At 38.0% G+C, this 26786-nt stretch overlaps 1 protein-coding gene across 2 annotated transcripts in view; it reads right to left on the bottom strand.

Moving 5' to 3' along the window:
• IPO8 (importin 8) overlaps positions 1–26786 on the bottom strand; it is a 65819-nt gene that overhangs the window by 14777 nt on the left and 24256 nt on the right. For both annotated transcript variants that reach the window (XM_077827645.1, XM_077827653.1), the window contains 16 exons: positions 25554–25643; positions 23010–23104; positions 20586–20670; positions 18060–18194; positions 15774–15873; positions 13912–13988; positions 11043–11159; positions 10298–10387; positions 8875–9040; positions 8149–8309; positions 7166–7291; positions 5158–5224; positions 4330–4455; positions 3741–3838; positions 2952–3047; positions 1194–1414 (listed from right to left, as the gene is read on the bottom strand). In XM_077827645.1, coding sequence (XP_077683771.1) covers positions 1194–1414; positions 2952–3047; positions 3741–3838; positions 4330–4455; positions 5158–5224; positions 7166–7291; positions 8149–8309; positions 8875–9040; positions 10298–10387; positions 11043–11159; positions 13912–13988; positions 15774–15873; positions 18060–18194; positions 20586–20670; positions 23010–23104; positions 25554–25643 — 1850 coding nt within the window. The remainder of the gene's footprint in view (positions 1–1193; positions 1415–2951; positions 3048–3740; positions 3839–4329; positions 4456–5157; positions 5225–7165; positions 7292–8148; positions 8310–8874; positions 9041–10297; positions 10388–11042; positions 11160–13911; positions 13989–15773; positions 15874–18059; positions 18195–20585; positions 20671–23009; positions 23105–25553; positions 25644–26786) is intronic.

Raw genomic sequence — 26786 nt, forward strand, 5'->3', positions numbered from 1 at the left:
ATTGGCTTAATTAAAACTGTGTTTGTGTTGTTTGCACCCTGCACTAATTCAACCACTGCAGCCAATAACGTACACATTCTCTGGCTGAAGCTGATAGCCATGCGAAAGGGTTTCAGATAGGAGGGAGGGTCAAAGCAATGCAAGGACCTTTGGGGAAAAACTACAAGTAAAAGGAGGAAGAATGGGTGTGGGATCCTAGAGGACACCCCCAAAACTAAGTATTTTTTCCAGACTACATATGGTAGTAAGACATTACAACAGTGTTGTAATGAATTGGCTCAGAAAGCTAGTTACAGCTCCAATTTTGGATCAGAATGACTTTCATGGTTAGATGCTGCCCAACGTTTAGCCAATAACTGCCTAAGAAAAACAAACAGCTTTAGAAAACCACTGCTTCAACAAACCAGTGCCCCAACAAACTTTAGAAAAAACATTAGCTTTCAAAAATATTATGTGCCAAATGTCCTGAATTAAGGGCACAAGCCATTCAGCATGTAAAGGATGTTAGACTTCTTTGCTTTTTGGGGTCACAAATGATTGCAGATGCCTACATCTTGCTGAGATGACCCAGTATGCACTATGCTGGCAATGTCAACCGTGGAGCCCCTTTTGATTCATGCAGCCAGCCTCTTTTCTGGGGGGGGGACTGAGGCGGGGGAGGCGACTAGGAACAGAGTAGAGGATATTTTTAGTTGGGGATGGTTTAGGTTATTTTTTTTTTTTTAATAAAAAAACCTCACACTACATTCAGCGCATTTTAAAAATTTAGAATAGAAAAAAGTTGTATAAACACTCCACATACTCAATCATTTCCCTAAAATCCTGCTGGGTTGGTTCCCTATTTCAGTGATTGAGATCCCCAGCCAAGTGTATACTGGGCCATCTCATGCAGAGGCAGATGTTCTGTAACCTCAGGGCACCTGAGAGGCTAAAATTGAGTACGTGCTCAATGCCATCTTATACTTGCTATGCAGGATAGTCAGCATGTAACAGAAAAGAAAAACTTAATACGTGCAGGTCACCTTTAACTGCACTACAGCACTTAGATTTTTTTGGTGTGGGTTACTGTTATTTAAACTTAGCTTTGGAATTTAATTTCTTCAATCAATGTGAATAGGGACTCAAACCAAGCTCGGAAGTCTGCTGCCAAGAAATGATAAACAAGGATTTTAAGAGAAAGACTTAATACTTGCCCAAGAAAACAATCTGTGTCATTCATCCATTGGTTTATGAACTGCGCTGTGATGGGCTCAGGGTTGTGTGGAAATCTGATGTTCTCTAACGTGTGCAGAAGTAGGTCAGGATTGTAGTAAAGGGCAGCTATGGCAACCTGAAGACACATGGTACGAAGCTCACTTGTTTTAACTCCTCGAGTTAATCGCTCTAGCACAGCTTCTACAAAGAGTGGGATACACTGGGGACACAGGAGGGGAAAAAATTAAATTTTAAAAATACTGCCAGTTTGCATGACAATTTAAAAGCATTTATCAGTCTCAAACCTGCTGAAGACAAAGAGTCAACTGGAATTCTGCTTGTAGCTTATAATAGTACAGTATATTCATTTCCCAATATAAAAGCAAGAGTGTACCTTCACCTTAAGACTCTGTTTGCATGCTGATAAAGCTTTCTTTGGACTAAAAATTATGGCTAGTCTCAACACAAAGGTAAATATTTTGGGGAAATTTGGTAGGATTTGTTTTAGTGCGTATAAACGGCATTTTCCAGCTTTGGGAAAAGAGCTCAAATATTTTCTTGTCTTAAGCTAAATCAAAAACATCTTAGTTTTAAAGCTTCACAAGACATATACATAATCCTCAGCAAGAAATATATATTCTGCCAAATTGTAACAAAGTATGGTGAAAAACTTCTTACAAAAGTCTGCAAAGAGTATAGTTATACAGGTATTTGCATTGCGCAAGTTTCTATGTCTAGATTATGAAATAAATAGTTCCCTATAAGAAGGTGCAGGCATATCCCAAGTGCCTATTTGGGAATGTGTTTGAATATTTATGAGCATGGGAGAAAATTTTTCTTTCCATGTGCAATCATTTCATTAAACACAGATGTGGCGCTTTTACACATAAATTTCATTGAAAATTTATGTGATTTAATTCCACCCCTTTCAGATTTCTCATTTAAAAAAAAAAAAAAAAAGAGCAAAATTTTCCCTTCAATTACTCCAGATTTACATGAGTGGAATTCTACTGATTTCAATTAAATTAACTTCAGAATTATCCAGTAAATGTAAGGGTCCAGGAACAAATGGACACAATCTGTTCTTGCTGTGCAGAGCAGGGGCTTTACACAGGAATAACAAAGAAGAATTTAGCCCTTAATGTGAAAAAGTACACTAATCCAAATAGTGGTTGAAAATGTATATACAAAGATCCAGGAAATTTGTAGTTATGGTATTCACAGCAATCATAATACAGCCATACTGCAAATATTAAGTTATGCATTTTACAGCATACACAGCAATTCAAAATACAGCACTAATCATAAAAAAAGTCTGAGTTCATATTGCTGTGGGAAACAACTCCAGTAGTTTGACTTGCATGATTAAATTCTAAATCATAGCAATGTATTAAAATTTCTCCTTCAATTCAGAACAAGCAATGCTATCAGGAGAAAATTTAGGAAACAGAAAGAGAATCCTACCCAAGGTACCAGTCTTTTACTGTTCAGTTTTAATCCCATTTTCTTGCTTTTTCAAGATGCCATGTCCTTTAATCTCCTCCACGAGAAACAAATCCAAAAAATCTCTTGAACTCATTTACATCCTTTGCACAGTCAGTGTGCTGGAGAACAATTCCATTTAGAACATCTGATTTCCTACATTTGTTCCTTAAATCTACATTTTTCATCTACTAAACTCCTAGGAATGTGGTTGTATTTATATAGAAGTGTACACACAGCATCAAATCTATAAAAAGCTATTGGTAATACATTACCTGGTCAATACACCGCCCTTTGCACTGAAGAACAATTACTTCTAAAAGTTTGGCTGCATGACACTCTGCATCTTCTCCTGCATCTCCAGTTAATACCTAACAAGAAGAATGATAATTCAGCCCAACAACATCGTATGCAATCTGCTGTGGAAGTATACACACACACACACACACACACACACACACACACACGAGAGAGAGAGCATGTGTATGGAGAGATGTATATATAAGAAACCATGGTGAAGGAGCACAAGACTGGAGAATTCAAACTGTGACCTTAGGGTCTGCAAAATCCATAAAATTCTTCACAAATATTAACATTTTTCCATGACGTTATTTCAGTGCTTGTCCTTTTCTCGTGGAAAACATTATTTTAAAAGTTATTATGAGTATCCTTGATAATTGGTATTTTCTGCCACATGATTGCAGTTTTGCTGAATAATGGCAGATTAACAGCCTGACAAAGTGATGTCCTGTTTTCCACAGAACAGGTACAACATGAGCAACAGAATGGCAAGTTTCTTCCACAATGGTCTATCCACATGCTTCATGGATGAAAGGGGAATTCAGTTCCTATGTCCATTTAAATTGTGGCCTCTCTGATGAGGAAATCAGTTACAACTGCGGAAGTGGTTTCTGTCATGCGTCCACTGGGAACCGAGCTAAGGCTTATCATTTCATCTTGACCAATCAACAACCACCAACTGGCAAGCTTTGGTCACTCTTATCTTGAATATTTGATGCTCAAACATCGAGGATGAGGACTATGACAAGAAATACAAGTCTTACCTTTTTACACATAGTGTAAATGATTTCTAAATGTTTTGGATTAGACAGTAAAGTATCAGTGTCGATGGTCACATAATTGTGCATGAGAGGCATCATATCTAAAAAAAACAAGAAAAGGTTTTACATAAAACCAACACCCCCAAAACTCTAACCATTAAGGCCCTGACCCTGCAATGGGATCTACTAGCTTGGACACCTGAGCGTGACAGGAGTCCTAACGCTTCTGCATACAGCTATCTGCGCTAGCAGATGCCTTTGCAAGGTGGGATTTTTAAATGTAGACAGAGAAAAAGAATTAGCACAGACATAACTACATTTTAGCTAATGAATTGATAGTTTCATAATTTTTAGGATTTTCCTTTGAGCTCTGGACCTAGTACAATGTATAAGACTGACTTATTCAGCCAAATTTCTCCAAGCAAAGAACAATGGCATGAGCTCACTGTTGTACTGGGGTGTTCACAACAAGGCCCAAGCACATGTGCTCTTTTCACTAATACGGACTAAAAGAAAGTAACTCCACAAGACAGCTTTTTGAAGCTGCATCCACAAACAGTTACAATACACTACAGCTGGGGAACAGCCATACCTGCAAAGTATTCAAAGCAATCCTGTTGGAAAACTTCATATAGAACACCTAAAAGCTGCCACATTTGGGGGGAAATCATCTGGCACGTCAAACTGTATGCCAAGGAGAGAATTTCTTCATAAAACTCTGAAGAGAAGAAAATTTGAGGTAGGGGTCTGTAAAAGAGAAGTTTTGCTTGCAAATACCATAATCTTTCAAACACATGCCCTCAGGCCATACAGCAAAGAGCAGACAGCTTTGGAAAGGCAAAATGTTATATAGTAAGAGACTGAAGAATATGGACTGAAAAATTCCAAAAAAGAGGAATCACACTATATTTTGTTTCTTATAAGCATTGAAAAAATACATTACCAGTAAACTAAAGAAATTGTTTCTAAAACATTTTTGCACTTTTTCCCATTCTCTAAGGATTTGTTTTAATTTACAGGCTTTGCCATAAAACGCCGAAGCTTTTTAATAAAGGGAACTGCCAAGAGCGTAGATGTAATCAAAGGTCACTTCCCCTTAATTTCAAATCAAGTTAAAATGTTATAGGGAACTGAGTTTGATGCTTTTCAGTGCTTCAATGCACAGAAGCTAATGTAATTTACTGTAATAGTTTTAGTGACATGAAAACAGGAGATCAGGATACCCAAATCAGAACTAAAAATGAACTTCCTTTAGACCTGAGAGAAGTGGCTTATTCGAGCCTGAGCTGAAGTCCTGACAAAGTACTTGGCAGGAAGAGAGTACTATTTGCTCTCTTAGATTTAAAAATATTGTATTAGTAACTTTTTTCTGCCATATAAAACAAATTGGATACTTCAAAAAGCCAGCTTCTGCATATACCTATTACGTGTTTCTGCAAAACGAGGCCAATGATCTGTAAACAAATGCTCTCCAACTGTTGAGTTATCTGAAATAAAAATAAGACAGTTTATTTAAAAAGCTACAATCAGAGTAACTTGATCCATCCACTTGACTAATTCAGTTTGACTAAGCAGTTCTTTCAAGAAAAAGAGTTTCCATTCTGGTTTAAACACTTTCAATCATCATCAGAATGTTACAGGGACACACTCAGTTATAAGTACTAAGCTATTTTAAAAATTAGTTTTCCCAAATATCCTCCTTAGAACTGTTTACTTAACAGATTGATCATCATTTTAATACCTCCTAACTAATGGTTGCTGCCCATATACTAGCCGAGAGCTCCATCACACTGGAAGAGCACCCCCTTGCTCCAGCTGCTGCATCCAAATGGTCTGAGGACAGACCTGAGCACAGAAACCTGATAGGGCTGAGGAGGGAAGAAAAGGAATGGGGTGAGGGGAAAGAGAGCAAGAAAAAATGTTCCTGCCTGTGGCCCATACCGATCTTCCCAGAAGACAGTATATGATTGTATTAAGGTCGGGGGAAAGGGTGCCATTTGCTGGAATGAGCAGGTTTTACTGTGAGTAGCTATTTTATTGTTGTTGGGCAGGGAGATTGTATTTAAGGGTGAAAACTGTCAGAGTCACAAAAGAGAAGTGTAGGTCCGCATTAGAAGCCCACATAAAACCAACAAACAAGGACATTTAATTTTATTATCAGTGACATTCATTAAGGGCTCACTCCTGCAAGGTGTGGAGCACTCTGCCCCCAGTCTAGCAAAGCTCTTGAGCATATGCTCAGCTTTAAGCACAGGTACTCCCATGGAGCTCCTTGTGCTTTTGGAAGTCAGGCCACTTGTTTAGATGCCTAAATACAGATTTAGGAGTCTAATTTTAGGTTCTTTTTCAAATCTTGACCATAGTCTATTTCCATAAGAAGGCAGTAAATTGAGGTGTTCATGTATGTGTAAAAGATCCTGAGATAAAGTGTTAAGCATTATCTTGTGTTGCATACTACAAAACAGTGAACTGCTAAGTTCTCACAAAAAGACTAACTTAACATAGATGCCCACTAGACTAAAACCTGAACAAACCCCAAAGAACAGTATTTCAAGCTAACAGTGCTAAAGCTCATTTTAGATCCTAGTTTCCATTCTAAATTTCGAAAAAGATCTTTTATGAAAAATTGAAGATACTTTGAAATCTTAGACAAAATGCAGTGGTCACCAAGAAAATCTTTTCAAACATTTATTGTCAGATGACTGATATGGCTCAAAAATAGGTTTCTTCTTTTGATGAGAACTTGTATAACCAAGGAAGCAGCACGAAGGAGAAAACATCTTCGTGCTGTAATACCAGCTAAGCTCAGAACTACCCAATGACTGTGTGACATTGGGGCAAGTCAATTGACCTCCTTTGTACCTCAATCAACACAGTTATAAAATCAGAAAAAAGCAGAAGACAACCCTAAGCTGAGCTTTACCTAGTAATGAAATTAGGAAAAAATCATGAATATATAAAGTCAAGAACTCATCCTGCAGTACAATAATATGTAGATCAAACTCCATCAATTCCATCCAGGTAACTGCTGAGTTAAACATCAAAATCTAAGTTGCAATTACCAATAGTTATCTATTGGTTGTTACTGTGAATTATAGCAAACATTCTCAGGGGAGAATTTAGCTTAAAATGTATTCGTAACAATCTGCAACACTTTCTAGTAATATATTTGCTGTAGTAAAGGCTAAAGTGTTATTTCCTCAAAAATGTTAATTATCTCTTAAAGATGAGAACTGTACAACTGAAAATTAGCATTTTACATTGAGCTTTAAATTCACGTTTACTAAGAGGAATCACTTGATCCTAATACACCAAGCTACATAACTATTACATGCTCTTTTCAACTCAAGCAATTTAATATATACATAAAACTGCTTGTAATGAAAAAAAGGAGAGAAGACTAGATATGTAACTGAGAGACATCTCACCTCTTTGTGATCTTCCACAACTGTTAGAATAGTATCAATGGTGTGTAAGATTCCCATTGCCATCACTGTCTTGTCCTCCACTTCCTCATATTCTTCACTCTGAAGAACTTTACCAAATATCTCAGCCTTAAAAAGAAAGAAAAGAAAAAGAAAAAAAGCAGACAGTTCTTCTAGAGGCAACTCATACTTCCAGCTTGCCTTGTAGGAAACGAGGGATTGCCCTTTGACGGATAATGAAGTGGCTGCAGTGTCCTCAAATTATTAAATAATTAATTCACTGTGATGAAGCCACCAGTGGTGAGAGGCATGCCTGATACTTCTGTAAGGGAACTGGGAAGTTTGGGAAATGGAAAAACCTTCTCCTCCCTCTGCTGATAAACCTAACTGTGGCAAGTCGCTTAAGTTAAATAATCAAAGCTATTAAACATCCTGGCTTGTTTAGAACAGCAATAGCTATCAAAACAGCCAAAACTACTGTAATTTTAAGGACTTTTTGAAGAGAAACTGTCAGGTAGTTTAGCCCCCAAATTTACATTTGGGGATGGTTTACAAGAGCTACTATTGATAGATAGGTTTTCAGTAAAGTGTTTTAAAAACATCAGTGAAAACAGCTTATTTTGGAGCTAACACATGCAGTGTATGCAGACCAGAATTTGATGCCATCATGCTACTGCATGAACAGGCAAAGGGTGAAAGACTAGAATTGAAACAGAACAAACTAGATGACTCATCTATTTTCCTCATCCAAGCTGAAATCCAAAAGGAAACAGAACAAACAGTGAAAAGCAAATCAGATTTTAAAAGATTCTTTATTTTAAATAATCAAAGAAGCTGTAAGCAATATAGATAGGAATTTTTTAAAGTTATGATTTTAAACCTGACAGTGTCCTTTTAAAAAAAGGCTCATTTCAAACAAGCTTGCAGCAATGTTTAATAAGCTAGGCCTATGACTGTGACTACAATGTTGTTCTACTGTCTCTTACCAGATGTTGTGTCATGTCAACAGCGATGGTAGCTACTTCTTGATTGTACTCGCAGATCATCTTCTGGATAACATTCGTAAGATCATCATTTTCTGTCTCTCTAACTATGTGTAACAGCTCCTGCATAACTGGCCTGACGTACGGCTTCACATATTCCTTTGCTAATAAGACAACAAAACAAAATTAGGAAAGATCAATTTTCCATAAAAACAAATATACAATCTGTCTCAGTTATTAGGAACCTTACTGTTCTCTTAAGCAAAAACACTTAAAACAATTCATTTCCAGTAAAAGTTGAGTCAGTCTAACAAGAGTGTACTTTTTAGATGCAAGCATATTACATAATATATATACACTCAGACATCCCCCACCACTTAGAATTCTGTCCACATAAATGATCTACTTCCATGAGAGACATGCACATCTAGTATCTGGCCCTAAACATACCCATTGTTTCAATTCAATGTTAAGAAATAAGATACCATTCGATTTGTCAATTGAATTGTATTGACTCAGAAACCTGTCAGAAAAATCTGTAACCAATGTTCCATGATGTATATTGTAGCTAATGAGCAAATGAACTTGTCTAAATGTGATTACGTGTTCCAGGGATCTATATTTCTAAATGCAAGAACCGTTTATATACATCCACAGGAAATTATAGCAACATGTCATCTAGGCAGGGAAAATTATCAGTATATACTTAAATGAAACATTGTAGCGTACCTTGCTCCTGATTGCTTATTAATGCCTGAAGAGCTATGGCAGCTTCTACTTTGACAGGCATTTCTTTGTCATCAATCAAGCTCTTCTTTGCCAGCTCTACTGCATTCCTTAGGTTGAGTTCATTGTGGAATTTCAAAGTGCTGAATGAATGAAGAACCCAACAGGACTGTCGTACAAGAAGAAAGCAAGTCAGGAGCTACTGCAGTAATAGAATTCTTCAAAGAATTTCAGTCACATGCTAACAGTTCTTTATCTGTTTTAAATCGTTGCTCTTTTGTTTGCACATTTATAGAGTAAATACTACATACTGTGCAGGTTTTACACTACAGTGGCTCTTCTGCTCCTTTCCCCAAACATCTATAGATTCAATATATAACTGTAATTGTTATACTAAACTTCTATCAGGAACAAGAGAGCTTGGGATTTATTTTTTTAAAATTTTCTTCTAGGCAATGAGATGTACACTTAGCAGGAAAATTCATCACTCATTACTGATTGATGTGGGCACAGGGGGGGAAGAGTTTAGGGATTAAATCCCGCTCACCCTCAAAGTGGCATTAACTGCTCTCTGAAAACTGGATTTGGCTTTAGCTCAAACTACTGAGTTTTGCTACTGAATAATCATATAACCATAGAAAAGTAGGGCTGAAAGGAACCTCAAGAGGTCATCTAGTCCATCACCCTGTGCTGAGACAAGATCAAGTATGCTTAGACCATCCCTGACATGCGTGTTTAACCTGTTCTTAAATGCCTCTAGTGATGGAGATTCCACAACCTCACTTGGTAACCTATTCCAGTTCTTAACTGTCCCTATAGTTAGGAAGATTTTCCTAATAGCTAACCTAAATCTCCCTTGCTGTGGATTAAGCCCATTACTTCTTGTCAGACCTTCAGTGGATTTAGAGAACAACTGGTCTTTATAACAGCCCTTAACATATATGAAGACTTAACAGTTGCCCCCTCACACTTCTCTTCTCAAGACTAAACATGCCCAGTTTTTAACCTATCCTCATAGGTCAGGTTTGCTAAACCTTTTATTATTTTAGTTGCTCTCCTCTGGACTCTCTCCACTTTATCCACATCCTTCTTAAAAGTATTGTGCCCGAAACTGGACATAATGATCAGATAAGGACCTCCACAGGTTACCCTATATCCAATGCTCAAGTTTCCCAATTTGATCAAAACAGTGAGTTGAAAGTGAGCCATACAGAAATGGATCACCTAGAATTTCAAACATCTATAAATAAATTTTATTTCAGATCAAAATGCTGAAAAGGTTTCTGTACAATGGAGTTGCTGAGAAGTAAATTATTGTTTGTGAAACGTGGGAACTGCTACATTTCAGTCTGTTATCAGAGTGAAATAAACCCGTAAAGAAAATAATCAGACACATATTGCAGTCTATAAACTTTGGTGAACTTACTCTTGCTCTGAGATATCCCAAGTTAGACATGAACAATGGAAATACGTGATTCTGTAGCATCAGCTCCATTTGATCCTTGAATACACTCTTCTGTTGAAATAAACAAAAAATTAAGTTGGAGCCGTTTGGATATACTGTATTATTCAGTAACCCACATTAACTGTCAAATTCAGACTAATAAAACCATTCTCTGCCTTCAAATGAATTATTTCTATCCCATTAATACATGTAGAATAATTTCTAGATGGCATTTTGATGTGGGAGCAAGAGGCACATATTGAAGAATGGGAGGCTGGCAGGCTACACAACATGTTGCTGGAGCACTTTAAACATTATTAACAGAATCTAGAAGACCAGTAGCTGCTTTTTGCTATGGACAGGTGGCATGGTAATCAGTGTATCCAAGGTTCCAATTGTGGCTGGAACGTATTTTGTAACTTGGTCCCATTTCATCAGTAAAGCAGGACAGCACAAGGAACTGTTCTGTAACAAGGCGGGTAGTCTGAGAGACAGGGCTGATTGTAAAATGGGAAGAGAAAGAAGTGGTTGAAGTAATTTTCTTTTTTTTTTTTTTTTTTTTAAGAAGAAGAACTTCATATTGGTATTTCACAGCAAAAATCACTTCACAGACTTCATAAGTGTGCTTCAGGGCTAGACACACTTTAAAAATTAATGTTTTAAATTAGAAAGGACAGTTGATAACAGATTCTGATCATACACATACTATTTCCCCTCATCCATTTACCTTCAGTAAAATATCTGCTAGAGATCCCATCACGTGCAATGCTCCATCTTTCTTCCTAGGGTCAATGTTTGGTTCTGTGAGGATCTGATAGCAAAATGCCATCATCTTCGGTAATACCTAAACATAGTGAGACACAAACAAAATGGAGGATAATCTGCATGTGGCATCAGTGAACTATTTAAATCTGTTTATTAGCATCTTTCCTTTAAAGTTTGGAAACTCAAGAACTTAAAGCTTTCATATAGTACCAATGTGAACTAACCCACATTGCCCATAATGTATTATGGGAACATGGCAGTCTCTTTCCAGTTAATGTGGAAAGCCCTATTATAAGCCTCTTTTTAATCACAATCCTCACATTTATCAAGAATAGATGCATCTGCCTGAAATTTCACATTAGTGATCATAAGTGAGGCACAATTTTTTTTGAAACTTCAAAGCAAATTAGAAGACGTGATCTGGAGATACAGGGGTTCAAACAAGGCAGTAATCTCACTTATTAAATTTATTCCTAACTTCTTTTCTGACTCGTTCTATATAAATTCCAGAACAGTGAGGTCTAGAAACTCCAGATTACAACCAATCTATTGGTCTTTACCAGACTTGGAAAGGTCTCTTGGCATTTATTTAATGTGATTTCACATACATTATATGCTTTACAGACTTCATGAAATAAAGACCCCAATGCAGACTACTACAATGGGGCTGGCGGCAGGCAAGGAACCACGTTGGGGTAGGTGAAGGGAAAGATCATAGTATATAAGAAAGTAGATTTTTAAGTGTTCAGAGCTGCAGACTTGGTTCTACTCTGAAAAGTTACTCTAGAAACAGCAGCCTGAGGCTTCATATTTATTTTGTCTCAAATTACTTCCAATATCAAATGTGTTTTGTTCTAACTACTAACCTTTGCAACCCCTTCACTTTCAATTGTTCAGAACTTAGTAAATAATTCTAACAAACATGCAAACGAAGGAATCAAATTGAGCTCACTCCATCTTAGCTGTTTACTTTACTAGCTAAAATCAGAAGAGATAATTCTGAATACACAAAGCGAGCAGGTCCATGGGAAGGTGCCATTTTCACTGACACTTTTCAAAGCAAAAGTGTACAGTGAAGTATATATCAAAAAATTCAAATTGTTTGATCTTACACAAAAAGGTAGGTCAGAGAAAGGGGCAGAGACAAAGTTGCTTGGCTATCCTTAATACTGCATCTTTACACTTTTTAATTCTTGATTTTTTGCAGTCTAACCTGAACAGACTTTTCAGGATAATGTCTGTGTTCATTAAGAAAACTACAACACTGTCTCAAAGGCTTTTTCATTACCTAGCTGACAGATATTTAAAACCTTAAGTGAAACTTAGAGAAGTTTTTTGCCTGGTAATGTATTAAGATATATATTTAACAAATTAACTAGCAATGAAAAATGCATCTGTGCAACATGAGAAAGTATACCTGTCTCTGAGATGCTTAGCATTTGAATTTCTTGATTTGTGTTTAAAGCTTTTAGTCTTGATGTTGCCTTACAAGGTGGTTTTTTTGGTTTGTTTGTTTTTTAAAATAGGTTTTGAGCAAAGGAAAGTTTCATATCCATTTCCAGCCAACTGCTCTAGAAAGATAAGAGCTTGAAAAATTTACTCATATACCTATCAGCCTGAACCACCAGGGTACTTAGCCAGGAAAACCATAACCCTTGACATTTAAGGGAATATAAATAGTAATATACTGTTTATCATGCACCATAGTTAACATCACTGCCTATCAACTTAATACACTTTAAAATGCAACTTTCTCATTGCTTTCCTCATAACTTCTATCCTTTCCAGATTTCGTGCTATTTTTCCATCTCCCCCTACCCCACACCCCACTCTATAAAAATTCATGGTCTATCCTTTCTTGGCTGTTTTCAGTATTTTTTTCCATATACTGTGTTTCCTACCTTCTCTTCTATAAATTGTTAGCTCTCCCATCAACTTTCTAAATATTGCATTTCTTTTTTTAATACATCATCAAGCTCTCTTCTATCCAACCCCTTCATCTCCTGCTACCCCACTCACTCACACAGTGTTGAGACCATTACCACATATCTTGTAGCCAAAAGACTAAACCTATTAGCCGAAGACTGATATGAAAATAGGGGGACACCCTTGCTGTTCAGAAGCAACATTTAGGTGAGAAATCAACCCTCCACCCAGATATTGGGAAGGGGAGGATGTTGGGATTCCTGCCAAGGTGCTATCTGTAAGCAAGCTCTAAGAACAATCTGACTTATTTACCTCCGGCTAGTAGGTAAAAAGTACATTTAAATCTCTCAATTTTGGCTGCTGGAAGGGAGAAGTATTCTCTCTTGCTACCCAAGAGCCTTCCTGGCTGCTGCACGATGATGGTCTATAGGGGTCTCTCCTACTGTTTAGGGTCTTCCTCCCCAGTGAGTAGTTCTCATGCATGTTTCTTCTACACCTGTCCACAGCTTTCCCAAGAAACAGCAGACTGAAACCAACTTGATTCTCATCAGTTTCACTGCTCCCCACAGGATTCTAAATAGCAACAGTGAAGACTAATGTGAATCAGGTCCACTTTGGAAGCTCTGGGCCTCAGAGACTTTGGGGCTGTCTGCCTGCGGACTTGGGAAGACATTAACTGCATCTGTTCACACTCAGTTCACATCTCGAAGGTGAATCTTTGCAACCATAATGACTAGAAACTTAGTTTAAAAATAGAAATTGAAGTTTTGATTATATAGAAGTTGATAGCACTCATCCAGTGCAGGGTAGATTCTTCAAGGCTTGAGGGTAATACAGAACCATTTGAGATAGACAGATGCCCTTTTAAAGAAAGAATAATTTTTTAAAAAAGAATAATTCAGTACCTCTTTTCGCTTCTTTGCTGCAGTGTAGAGGAGATTCTGGGCTGCTGTTGTAGGGGACGCATAATCCTCAAACACATCTAACAATATTTAAAGAAAGTGTTTTCAGTCACTGAGTACAATTTAATAATAAAATTCTCACAGATCATTTTCAAATATACATAGAGTAAGAGCTTTGGATGGATGTCACAGAACCAGGGTGACAAAAGAACATTACATTTATTCATGGTCTTCTTCATCCTATGGACTCTGATAACTTGAGTGTCGGTCACCTTTGACCAGTGTTTATTTTGTCAACTACCTTCCCAATATACCAAATACCAATCACTCTCTTTTTGAGAGATTTATTTTTTCTGTGGTATCTAAGATATCACAGCGCAGTAAATGGTGGCATTTACAGTAGCAGCACCGATATGCTGCAGTGCCGTGTGTATGTCGGTGAAGTCCATTGTGGTTTCACGTCACTAAAAATAAAAAGTGACAGACCTTATGAAGAACTTCATCAAATCTAAACGTATTGGAATTTAGGGTACTCTTGAATCTATGGCTGTACCAAAGAACTAAAAAAGCTGATTTTTTTTACATCCTTGCTTGTAACTAATCCTCCTTGAAACACATTGCAAGTGTATTATATACCTTATAAAATTCTTCTATTTTGCAAAATATTGCTACATGAATTTGAAGTGTTCCCTTCGATTTTTGCAGCATCAGATAACAGATGGGATAATGAACGAGGTCTAGAAATAAGAAGGCAATTTCTATTTTTCCTGGTATCTCCCAAGTAAGTCAGAAGAGACACAGAATATTAAATATACTGTTAGAACTGAATTTCACACCCTGAGTATTTCTCCCTAAACTTCATTCTCTTTTCCTTTTACAAATGAAAAAGGCAAAATCTAAGTGCCTCAGCTATATAAGAAAAAAATAAGAACTAAATGCTTGTCCATTGGATTGGATTCAGAATTGGATTCAGATGCTCACGTGTTGGCTACATCTTTGCCCCCTGAATATTAATATCTTATGATGCCTTATTGTTCTACAGTACCTCTTTCTAGGTTTTATTTTCTACTATTCCAAGAAAATCTAAATGACACTTTTTTATATAAAATGCTAGCTAACAGTTAACCAGTTTTGGTATTTTTAAATCTTAATTCCCTCTCTGATGCTTAGTTCTAGGGACTTTTCCAGCAGGATTTCCTATACTATTACAAAAAAACCCAAAAAAACCCTATTCTCCAGTAGGACTACTCCTGAAAGGGGAATAAGGGACTCATAATATGGCCCCATGCAATCTACACTTTAACTCCTACATTTGTCTTTTGAAAGAATGCCTATTTCTCATTATTTCAAATATTTTAATAAAAATAAGTGGCACTCAAAATGTACTCCAACCCTGTTGAAGGTGGGTATGTCAAGCCCCCTTTGGTCAACTAGCGTTGCACTGCTTTACAATAGGGTCTCATGTCTAAGCACAACAGTGATTCAATACAGGGCCTTAAAGGTGTGTTTAAGTGAGAAAAATGGGGGAAATCTAAGAAAACATGCATCAGGTACCCAAGCAGCAAGGGGAGGAAGGGCAAGAATAAAGTGACCAATCAAGCTTGGTCTGAAGTGGGTAAGCAACCTTTCTAGAGCCGATCTTATAAATATAGCACATTATTTAAATGGACAAAACTAGCTTATTCCCACTTACATTTACAGAGTAGGCTTTAAAGAACAATTCATCTCACTTTTAGAGTCTCCCTTGAACTCTGGTGAAGATACAACTACAGTGGCATAGTGGCAAATACAGTTTTGTAATCTAGGGATCTATAACGCACAATTACAGCAAAAACAGAGAGCAAACACTAAGCACAGACATTTACCAAATTTCATGCGAATGTACTCATATGGATCCTCTTGCCACAGCTCTTCATCCTCATCTTTATAACACATTAGGGAGAAAATCACTTCTTCGGATATACTCTAAGAGCAGAGAAATCAAATATGTTCAAGTGCACAGAACATATTTCAAGTACAGCTTCCCCCCTCTCAAAATGTTTACTACATTGTACCTTTTCGTACACAAGTAAAGTTCGTTTAACTAATCCTCTTAAATTATTTTTACTTACTGGGATAATCTTACAATACACATATTGTGTTTTTCAAAGGACTCAGAAGGCAGCAATAAGTTTTACTCCACCATACTCCAGTACAACACAAAGAATATACCGCAGGGCACAATCTAATAAAAGCAGAACATATCATTCTGTGCAAGGATTTCAAAATGTGGCACTAAGATGAGAGTAGATCTTTTACTTTTCCCTCATCCTCCTAATACTCATGGGATTTATCTTCTGATAAAGTTAATTAAACATGGGGACTTTATGATATGGAGATGAAAATCATTTTCTTTATCTGTTCCCACATGTTCTAATGACAAAAGAAGTGGTTAAACAAGAGCTCATTCCCTCACAGTTCGTCTTCCCTTCCTTTATCTTACAGTGCAGACAATTTTAAATATCTATAGTTACAATGATAGAATTGTAAGACCGGGAGGGATCTTGAGAAGTCATCAAGCCTAACCCCATGCGCTGAGGCAGGACCAAGTAAACCAGAGCATCCCTGAAAGGTGTTTATCTGACCTGTTCTTAAAAATCTCCAGTGATGAGGATTCCACAACCTCCCTTCAAAGCCTATTCCAGAGTTTAACTACTCTTATAGTGAGAAAGTTTTTTCTAATATCTAAACTAAATCTCCCTTGCTGTGAATTAAGTCCATTACTTCTTACCCTACTGTCACTGGGCATGAAGAACAATTACCACCATCCTTTTTATAACAGCCCTTAACATATTTGAAAAACAGTTCTCAGGCTCCCTCTCAGTCTTGTTTACTCAAGATTCAGCATGCCCAGGTTTTTTAACCTTTCTTCCTAGTTCAGGCTTTTAAAATCTTTATCATTTTTGTTGCCTTTCTCTGGACTCCCTCCAATTTATTCCCATGTTTTCCTGAAGGGTGGTGCCTAAACCTGAACACAGTACTCCAGCTGAGGCCTCACCAGTGCCAGCTGGGACAATTAGCTCCCATGTCTTATGTACAACACTCCTGTTAATACGCCTCAGAAGGATACTAGCTTTTTTCATAGCTGCATCACACTGTGGGCTCATATTCAATTTGTGATCCACTATAATCTTCAGATCCTTTTCAGCAGTACTATCACCTAGCCAGATATTCCCCACTTTGTAGCTGTGCATTTGATATTTCCTTCCTAAGTGAAATACTTTGCACTAGTCTTCATTTGAATTTCATCCTGTTGATTTCAGATCAATTCTCAAATTTGTCTAGATCCTTTTGAATTCTAATCTTGTCCTCCAATGTGCTTGCAACTCCTCCCAGCTTGGTGTCATATGCAAATCTGATAAGCATGCTTTCCATTCTGTTATCCAAGTCATTAATGAAAACATTGTTTAATACTGTACTGACCCCTGCTAGGGTGTGTCTAATGGCACCCCACTACACACACCCTCCCAATTTGACTGAGAACCATTGATAACTACACTCTGAGTATGGTCTTTCAGCCAGTTGTGCACCCACTTACAGTAATTTCATCTAGACTCCATTTCCCCAGTTTGCTTATGAGAATGTCATGTGGGACTGTGTAGAAAGCCTTACTAAAATCAAGATATATCATTTCTACAGCTTCCCCCCATCCACTAGGTCAGTAACCCTGTCAAAAAAGGAAATTAGGTTAGTTTGGCATGATTTGACCTTGATAAATCCATGCTGGCTATTCCTGATAACCCTATCATTCTCCAGGTGCTTACAAATGGATTGTTTAATAATTTGTTCCAGTATCTTTGCAGGAATCATACCCAAAGGCAAAAGACTGAGTAATCAAAAACATAAGATTATGACTTCATTGCAGGATCAAGCAAAGTAAAAAGCTGTTCTTGGAGGTAAAAAGCTCTTATTCAAATGCAAATATCTGCAATAAAGGCAAAAGGTAAACAGAACAATAAAGTAACAGACAAGCACATCTCAGTGCAAACTATTTTTCCAGATTGACTGCAGTGAGAGAGATTCTCCAAGCCCCTTCATAACAGCAGAAGTCTCAACCTCAGCTCATGGCAATAGCGTTATTTAAATGTTTATGACTGTGTTTTCACACTGACCTGTATGTGTGGCTTCATCTGCTTCCAAGTTACAGAATGACTGACCCCTTGGTTCAGATAGTTTAAGATTTGCTGAAGCACACGAGGAGCAATATATTCTTTTTGCCTGTACTGGTCTAAGATTTTTAAGAGAACCTAAGGGAATAGTAAATTTATTTTTTTAATGAAGCATGAAGATTTTAAACACACAATTTAATCTTTTATAGTGAAGACATTTTGACAGGTCAATTTAATTTTAAGTAGAAGCTCACGTATTAATCATTTCTATAATGCCTTTTATCCAAACATCAGTAATAATTTAAACATTGAAGTTCTGAGACTACAAACCTTTATTACCAGGAATTCTCCCACAACAGAATTACTAACAGTAGTAAGAGTCAACACATGCATAAGTGTTTGCAGGATTGGGGCCTATATAAGCCTGGGCACTCAGTGGAGTAAGTTATATCTTCATTTCTACAGATGGGGGAAAAGTAAGGCACAGATGTTAAGGGCTATATGTCCAAACTTTGGTAGATAATGGTAGGACCTAAATCTATAAATAGGATTTAGGTGGCTAAAATTTAGGTGCCAAATTTTGAGGAATCCAAATTTAAAAACTGAGCTCTAAGTGACTTTACTAAGGTTGCAACAAGTTTATGGCAAAGCTGGGAAGAGGGGAAGGAGTCCTAACAACTGCCTGCTATAACTACTAGATCACATTCATTCTCTTTGATTAGAACAGCAATCCACTGCAACAATTGGGCCCTTTCATTCTACAGTATTCCTCTATAAATAGAAGGTTTCTGTGTATATAGCAAGTAAGAAAATATTTACAGTAGGTCACTAATAATGACAGGAGACCTATTATGAGTTAACAACGATAGAGAACTGGTAAGTACACGAACCACAAAATATTCTCTGGTCATTTATTTTCAAAAGGGCAGTTCTGTTTCATAAAAATTATTCATAGTAGAGTAGTAAACACACTGTAGCATATTTTGTGAACCTATACCTTTCTCTTGGGCTCCCTGGGAGTTGGGTCTTATATTTGTCTTCTCTACTACATGCTCCTTGGGGCAGGAACTGTCTGTATCTCATATAGTCACTAACACAATGTTAGCACTTAACAAGCAATAAATATATAATGAATACTTAGCAATATGGTTTCACTACAGCACTCAATACATATGAGAAGCGTGGTGAATCATGAACTTAAAAGCTAGAAATGGAAAAGACCTATGTAGATCAACTAGTCCATTTGCCTTAAAAGGCAAATTGTTCCCTAAGGTACACTTCCTAGTCTTTTAGAGAGTCTAAGTTTTAAGTATTTCAAGTGACGGGACAGTTTTTCTTTCAGTTTCATCCATTACTTCTAATTGTATCACTTGTACCTCCAAAATAATTTATCTCCTTTGATGTGTAGCTCTTTCAAATTTACATAGAATTATCATGTCCTCTCTCTCCTGGGCTTTTTAGCCAAGCTTACACGTATTTAATCTTGACCTTTTTTGTGCAGAGAAAGGCAATTACGTTTCACAGAGATTTCAATATTTGGTTTCATTATGATTTAGACCAAAGCTTTTGACGTTCTCTACAAAAGGGAAGGCAGCCCAGGTTCTGGGGCAGTCTGCCTGGCAGGCAGCACCAGAGATGCGAACCCTGGAAGACCAGATTGCTGAGGAGCTCTGATCTGGGGCTCCCAGACTCTGAATTCCCTGCACTCTTGCCTGGTGGGCCAAAGGTGAGCTGGTAGTCTGGAAGCCTTGACTGAGCTGGGAGCCAGGGAGTTTGGGAGTCGTAGCTCTCAGGGCTTCCACCTCCTCTGCAGTCCTCCTAGTAAGCTGTGAAGGAGCCAGGAGCCTGAAAGCCCTAGCTGAGCTGGTTGCTCCGCTCCTTGTCAGCTCTTCAGGCAGGCTGGCAAAGAGCTGGGAGCCCAGAACCCTCAGCTGTAGAGCTGACAGTACAACAGGGAGAGTGACAGTTTCAAAATCTTTATGTTTTCCATTGCAACTTTGTCAAAAATCAAACCATCAAACCTTCCTGCATTCTCCAATGGAAAATCATTCCGTCTGAGTATTTCTGATCAGCTCCTAACTCTCTCCAATCTACCTATGTCTTCCTGGTAATGACACATCCAGAACAGATTTCAGTATTCCAGGGTTAGTTGCAGCAGAACCACGTAGGAAGCGTGACCTAGAAATAAGACCTTCTTTGCTGTGATGCCTCTGTGTAACCAGCCCAAATTGCATCAGTCTTTTTACTAGCATTTCCTGCCTATCACCCTTACATTTTTTGCTGCATTGCAGATTTTCGGATGTCTCCCTCCTTTTGCATCACTGCAATTTGGATTATTTTCCCCAAGATGGAAATATCATTACTAACAAGAGTTCCAAGCCATTTCTCTGTGATTACGATGTGTATTGGACCAGTTTTTTGTGGTTTCTTTAAAGGGTCCTATGTCTTATATGAAGATGCTACAGGAAGATAACAGGGTTGTTCTACAGAAAGTTATCCTAATTCAGAAACAAGAAACAACATCCTTACCTGTTGGATTCCCACAGCGTAGGTTTTTAAGAAGAACTCTGAAAATTCAAAATATTCTTTTGTTACATTTCCAGGACTTCCATATCTTTAAACAAAAAAAGGAAACAGATATTTACACTTTTGAAGCAAAGAAGTTTTCTGTTTACCAAGACAATATAGTCCTTGATTAAGCTTGCAAACATACAAAAGCCATTGAAGCAGAACTCCTCTTTCACCAGAGATATATACATTGAATAATCTCTTTCCACAAACATCATTCTAGGCCATTATATCCCACACAATGATCCATTTCCCCTTCTTTCTTACCTATGCACAAAGCATAATGTTGTAGCCAATAACTAAAGTTGCATTTTTGTCACAGGATATATGAATTCCATAGAATCATAGAATATCAGGGTTGGAAGGGACCTCAGGAGGTCATCTAGTCCAACCCCCTGCTCAAAGCAGGGACAATCCCCAATTTTTGCCCCAGATCCCTAAATGGCCCCCTCAAGGATTGAACTCACAACCCTGGGTTTAGCAGGCCAATGCTCAAACCACTGTGCTATCCCTCCCCCCTAAACCCATAGTTTTGGGGTTTTTTAAAAATATTCCTGTGTTGATATTTCAGAATTTAAACATGGGCAGGCAGACGCAGTGATGAAAAGTTGAATGAATTTTACTGGAAGCACTGAGAACTAGCAAGTGAAACCGGACTGTAATGACGCCTCGGACAGCAGGAACTCACATTAGAGCTACTGGTTTGTCACATGGTAGCAGATCCTCATTCAGGATCGGACCAATAGGCATTACAACATCAGTTTGATCAGTTATATTGTTTTTAACAGTTTTATTGGAAGAGCATATTTTGCTTAAAATAATGCAACCTGAGTTTTTAAAATTAAAAACAATAAATGTGTGATGTTTGCCTTTCTCCATAATCAGAGCATCATTTTGATTTCCTGTAACAAACTAATAGCTTTATTTATGAAAGATAATGGTGGCAAAGCACTAGCTTGCACCACCTTCAAAGCATTCTCAGCCCCTGCCAGCCCAAGGTTCCTCAAAAAGGTCGCTGCACCCTTAACTAAGGAGGGTAACAATAGTGTTATGCTTACAGACTGCCAGATGAAACACTCAAATGGAAATAGATGTTTAAAATAATAGCATGCAGATAAATATGTTTGTTCATTCCCCACAGAGGAAAAACAAGAGCCATCACATGTATAAAATGTATTCTATTTTAAATGTTTAGTTGATGTGAAAAGTTTCTAAACTGCTCTAATATTCATTATTGCAACTGTAATCCTAATCAGAGAAGGATGGTGGACAGGGATAGGAAGTGTTAGGCTTCCACAAAAAACTGTAATTCAGAGTTTCTAGATTCTAAATATTTGTTTTTAAATTTAAGATACATACATATATTTCCAACCTTAACCCAATCTGCATTTTGTTTCTTTGGAGATATCTTTCAGGATTCAACAGAACTAATCTTAATTTTGGTAAACATTAGTCACTATGTTACCCAGAACAGATGGTTTAACTATTAAGGAATCAGTTTTGAACATCCTAACTCCCTAGAACTAAAGGTTCAAATCCCAGCAGGGTCAGTTTAGCCCTTCATCTTTCCAAATCAAAATTGAGGGGCAGGTAAATTATTGTCACTCAGTCTTTTGGATGAAACCTTATATTAGAGGTAATGTCTGATCTACTAGACAAAGACGCCATGGCATCTTTTGGAAATATATTTCCCCTGGAGTCCTTTGCCAGAGATTTTCCTTTCTTTCCCGCTGTTCCATGAAAAGTTATATGCAATAGACTGTAAAGAGTTTGAGAATCTTCAGGGTTAAAGACACTAATATCTACATACATATATATCTAGGAATCTCTTTTTTCAAATCTAAATCAGCCTAAAAATGTCTCAAAGTAGTAAAAAAATCTGCAAGTTATATGCTGAATATGAAGAAAAACGTCTGAAATAAAACCTTGGTCATCACTCCACCAGGCAAAGGACAAGACAAAAAATTATTCTGAAAAGTTCCCAGGACGAGCAGACAAGAAATCGAAATAAATCATTTATGCTTCTACAGTGTTTTTCATCCAAGCATTTCCCAAACAATTAAGCTTGCAATGCCCCTGTGAGGTAGTTAAGCATTAGCTCAATTTCACAGATGGGCATACTGAGACACAGAGAAATTCCATTATTTGCCACATATAATGTGAGTGACAGAGTTAAGATCAAAATCCAGAAATAGGAATCCCAGTCCCCGGGTTTTACCACTCGTATATTATCTCTCAGAATACCTGCACATACATACATCATAAATATATCATGCCTGTGCAGTATGAATATAGGATATACAGTCTGCATAACAATATCTATAAAAGATAGCTAAGTAAAAATTAACATTTTTATGCCACTTTAGTTTTTAATCACTGTATTACCGTTCAAAAAGACGAGCTACGATATGCAATGCCCACTTCTTACATTTCCACCACACCAGCTCTGGCCTATCATCTTCATCAATCTGTAATGTCTCCTACAAATCAATCAATCAATCAGCCAAAGTATACAAAAATTAAATTAAAAAAAAAACCCACTTACTGAGTGAATTAATACAAATTCAGATACAAACGTTAACATTTTATTTTATTAATAGTGATAATATTAGCTACCAGAATAAAATACGATAGGATTTTTTTCTTTTGATGTGATCCTCCAAAGGTACTATTATGTTGAAAATGACCCATCTAAAAAAGCTGTATTTACTGTATTTATGTTTGCACTCTCATATTATATACAATATAAAATAATGACGTGTATATGCATATACCATACATTCATACGAAAGATGTTAGGAGAATAAGATTGTGAAAGAAAGCACTCAAAAACTAGGACATGCCACAGTTAAGGTTGCACAATCACCCCTGTGCATCCCTTTGCATATGCATTGAAATACAATCTAATTACGGAACTACTTATCACTGTTGGGCTCAGGTTACTGTTATGTATATATGTATATTGACTACATGGCAGAATTTTGCAGAAATTAACGTTGTGTGCGTAGAATTTCCTTTCCCCTGCAAAAATAGGCTGCAGTGCTGCTAGCTGCCACGAGGGCCACTGGACCCAGCAGAGCCGAGCTCGCACATAGAAGACACTGCTGGGGGGAGGGAAGGAGCTAGAGCAGTGGTTCTCAAACTTTTATTTTTGCGGACCACTTGAAAATTTCTGAGGGTCTCAGTGGACCACTTAATGATCTTTCCAAATGTTGTTTATTCCGTTAGCTAACTATAGTAAAGCGCTTTGGATAAAAGCTCTATTAAAAAAAAACCTCAATAATAATAAATGTTTTTTGTTCTACAAATAAAAGCACATAACTCATATTTAATATCAGTAGTCTTACCTTTCTAATGCGATGGATGTGCCCTCTCTGTCCTGCCGCAGCAGCCTCCTAGCTGGGGCTGGGAAGGAGCGGGGTCGCTCCCCTGCCACAGCAGCCACAGAGCTGAGGCTGGGAAGGAGAGTCATCTCTCCCCAGCAGCTGCAGCCCTGGAGCTGGGGAAAGTGACCTCTTTCTCTGGCTGCCGCAGCCCTGCACATCCCAAATTCCCCCCACCCCCTCTTCTCACCCCACTGCCCCCAACCCCACACCCCTCCCAAGGCCACCACCTCACCTTACATGTGCGTCTTCTCCAGGGTCCAGCCACCTAATTAGTGGAGCCACACTTGCACGGCTCCACTAATTAGGTGGGTGGCCCTTCATTCTCTCATGTGCAGCCGCCCAGGCAAGCACCTTAGAGGGAACTATCCGCGGACAACCTGAATGGAGTTCACGGACTACTGGTGCTCCACAGACCACAGTTTGAGAACCACCGAGCTAGAGGGTTCCTGGCAGCTGCAGTTCTCAGCATGCCCTGAGTGGTATGCCCTTAGGCTCGGGGGGCAAGGGGGTTTGGATATTGGCTGGGGAAGGAAGAGGGCAGAGAAACAGGAACTGGGTTGTCACAGGGGTTTCTTTAACTCTCTACTCTTGGGGAAAATTCTGTGTGTGCCTGTATTGTATTGCTGACAGGTATTTTGAAATAAATTACCAAAATAATTTAAACTGGAGTGATTACGTAGTGTTATTTTGACAAATAAAATTTGCAGAATTTTAATTTTTTGCTGCAGAATGCCCCCAGGAGTAGACTGTAAACTATTGCTTCTATTCAGTCTCTTGGCAGGTTTCCAGCCTCAATCTCACAGATCTATGATTCTGCTTCCAGGACATGAGAGTCCAAACCCTCTGTGAGAATTTGTTTCCTCCCTAACGTGTCAAATTTAGTAACCCTTCCTAATTCCTTGCTCATATTTGCCTGAAACAGGCATCAGATAAAGTGTTTATTGGTGCTATTTTCCCCAAGGCTACTTAATCTCCATGAATGAGAATTTTGTACAGAAGGTATCTTTTCAGAAGGGAGATTTACCATACCTAGTAACTCTGCTTCTCTGAACATATCTTGGAAAACTGACTCTTACCCACCCATCTTTTTTCAGAGTTTGAGGGTTTAAATTATGTGGGTTCATCCTGTTGATATTGTTCTTAAACCCGTTCCTTTGGAATTATTTATGTCTTTTATGAGGAAAAAGGATGGATGGCAGGAACAGATACAGATTGTGTGTTTACATTATATGTTCATGGAGTGGACATTACATATCTATATGTTCGTGGTGAGCTTTTCCTTCCTGTTTCTGAAACAAACTGGCTAAAACATTTTGGAGTCTCTGAAGTATCCAAAATTGGAGTATATACTGTTCAGCTACCTCGAACAGTCAAAAATCTTAAGAGCATGACTTGTATCAGAGAGACACTAGTCCTAAGAGTGAGATTCCTGCCTGGATGATATCTTTAGAGATGAGTTCAATAACCTCTCCACATGGACCATCCCCATTTTCCCACCCTAAAGAAATCAATGTCAGTCTTTCTCCAGTGAAGTAAACCTTACAGCAGGCACATTTCTATCGATGATAGTACGGAAAATCTCCATCCACTGAGTCATGGTCTGGTTATTCACCAACTGGAGTGGCAACGCATACTGAAACAGGGGAAGAAGAAAAATTAAAGATAAATCAAGTTAATTTTCTTCAAAGGAACATAAAGCATTTCTACATTATTTACACCTCTCTTGGAAACTGTAGCTTCTCTTTAAACAAGTTTTATTTATTATAGTGCAAAATTGCAAATTTACACCTCTAAAGCTGACTGTGAAAAATTTTAAGGGAAAACATATCAAGCCAACAAAACAGACTAATTAAAAGATAAGTGGTCAATCAAGCTGAAATACTGTTGATTCTAGAGAAGCAGTGAACAGAGTGAGAAATGTAAGATAAGCTGCCTAGCAATTAACATGCAGTATTTTCAATAGATGGAAGACACCCTTCTTTCTCTCTCTGTTTTGTGTGAGCTAAAAGATGTAGTCAAGTGCCCCAAACAATATCTAAGACTGGCACATAGATGAGAGCAACTTGCAAGCTTCTTATGGCTCCATCCAGACAAAACTGGCGATGGGAAGCTGGAGAAAGCAGCTGGAGGAAATGGCAGGGATCATATTGGCTCTTCTATAGGACATTTGCGAGATAAGTGTGTTGTTAAGTGAGGCACTTGAGCTAGATCCTCCTTAGTAGATAAGCAAGGGGTTGAGGACAAGACATTCTCTGTGAGAGCTTCTTGCCTAGATGAGCTGTTAGTGCGTGGCAAGGGGTGTAATTTTTCTCTTGCTAGCCTGCTGTACAATAACTGGCCACATGGAGCCTGCTGCCACGCAATAAATTCCCTAGTGCACTTTGAACGTTATCCTTTTTGAGCAAATTTGGGATCTACCAGGTTGTTTCAGTTAGCAGGAGAATTTGGTGATAGTCAGGTATTTCTTCTTTGATGCAGTTTTGTTTATTTATAAAGAACATACCAAGTCCTGTGTTTCTGAACACAAAAGAAATCAAACAGCAAGAAACAGCTTCTTTTGCTCACAGCACCAACAGCACTCTTTCTAGCTTACACCCTTGACCCAAAAACCTCTTCCCAAGTTTCTTCTATGGTCAGCCACCATGTTTTCAGCTGCTTCTTCAGTCTTTTCCTGTTTTTTGTCTGTTCTGCCTTCCCACACACGCACATACCCCTACCCAAAACAATACTCAGGAAAAGTCCCTTCACGCACACAACCCAAAAATTTTGGGAAGGC

Source organism: Eretmochelys imbricata, chromosome 1, assembly GCF_965152235.1.
Source record: "Eretmochelys imbricata isolate rEreImb1 chromosome 1, rEreImb1.hap1, whole genome shotgun sequence".
In the NCBI taxonomy this organism is placed as follows: domain Eukaryota; kingdom Metazoa; phylum Chordata; order Testudines; family Cheloniidae; genus Eretmochelys; species Eretmochelys imbricata.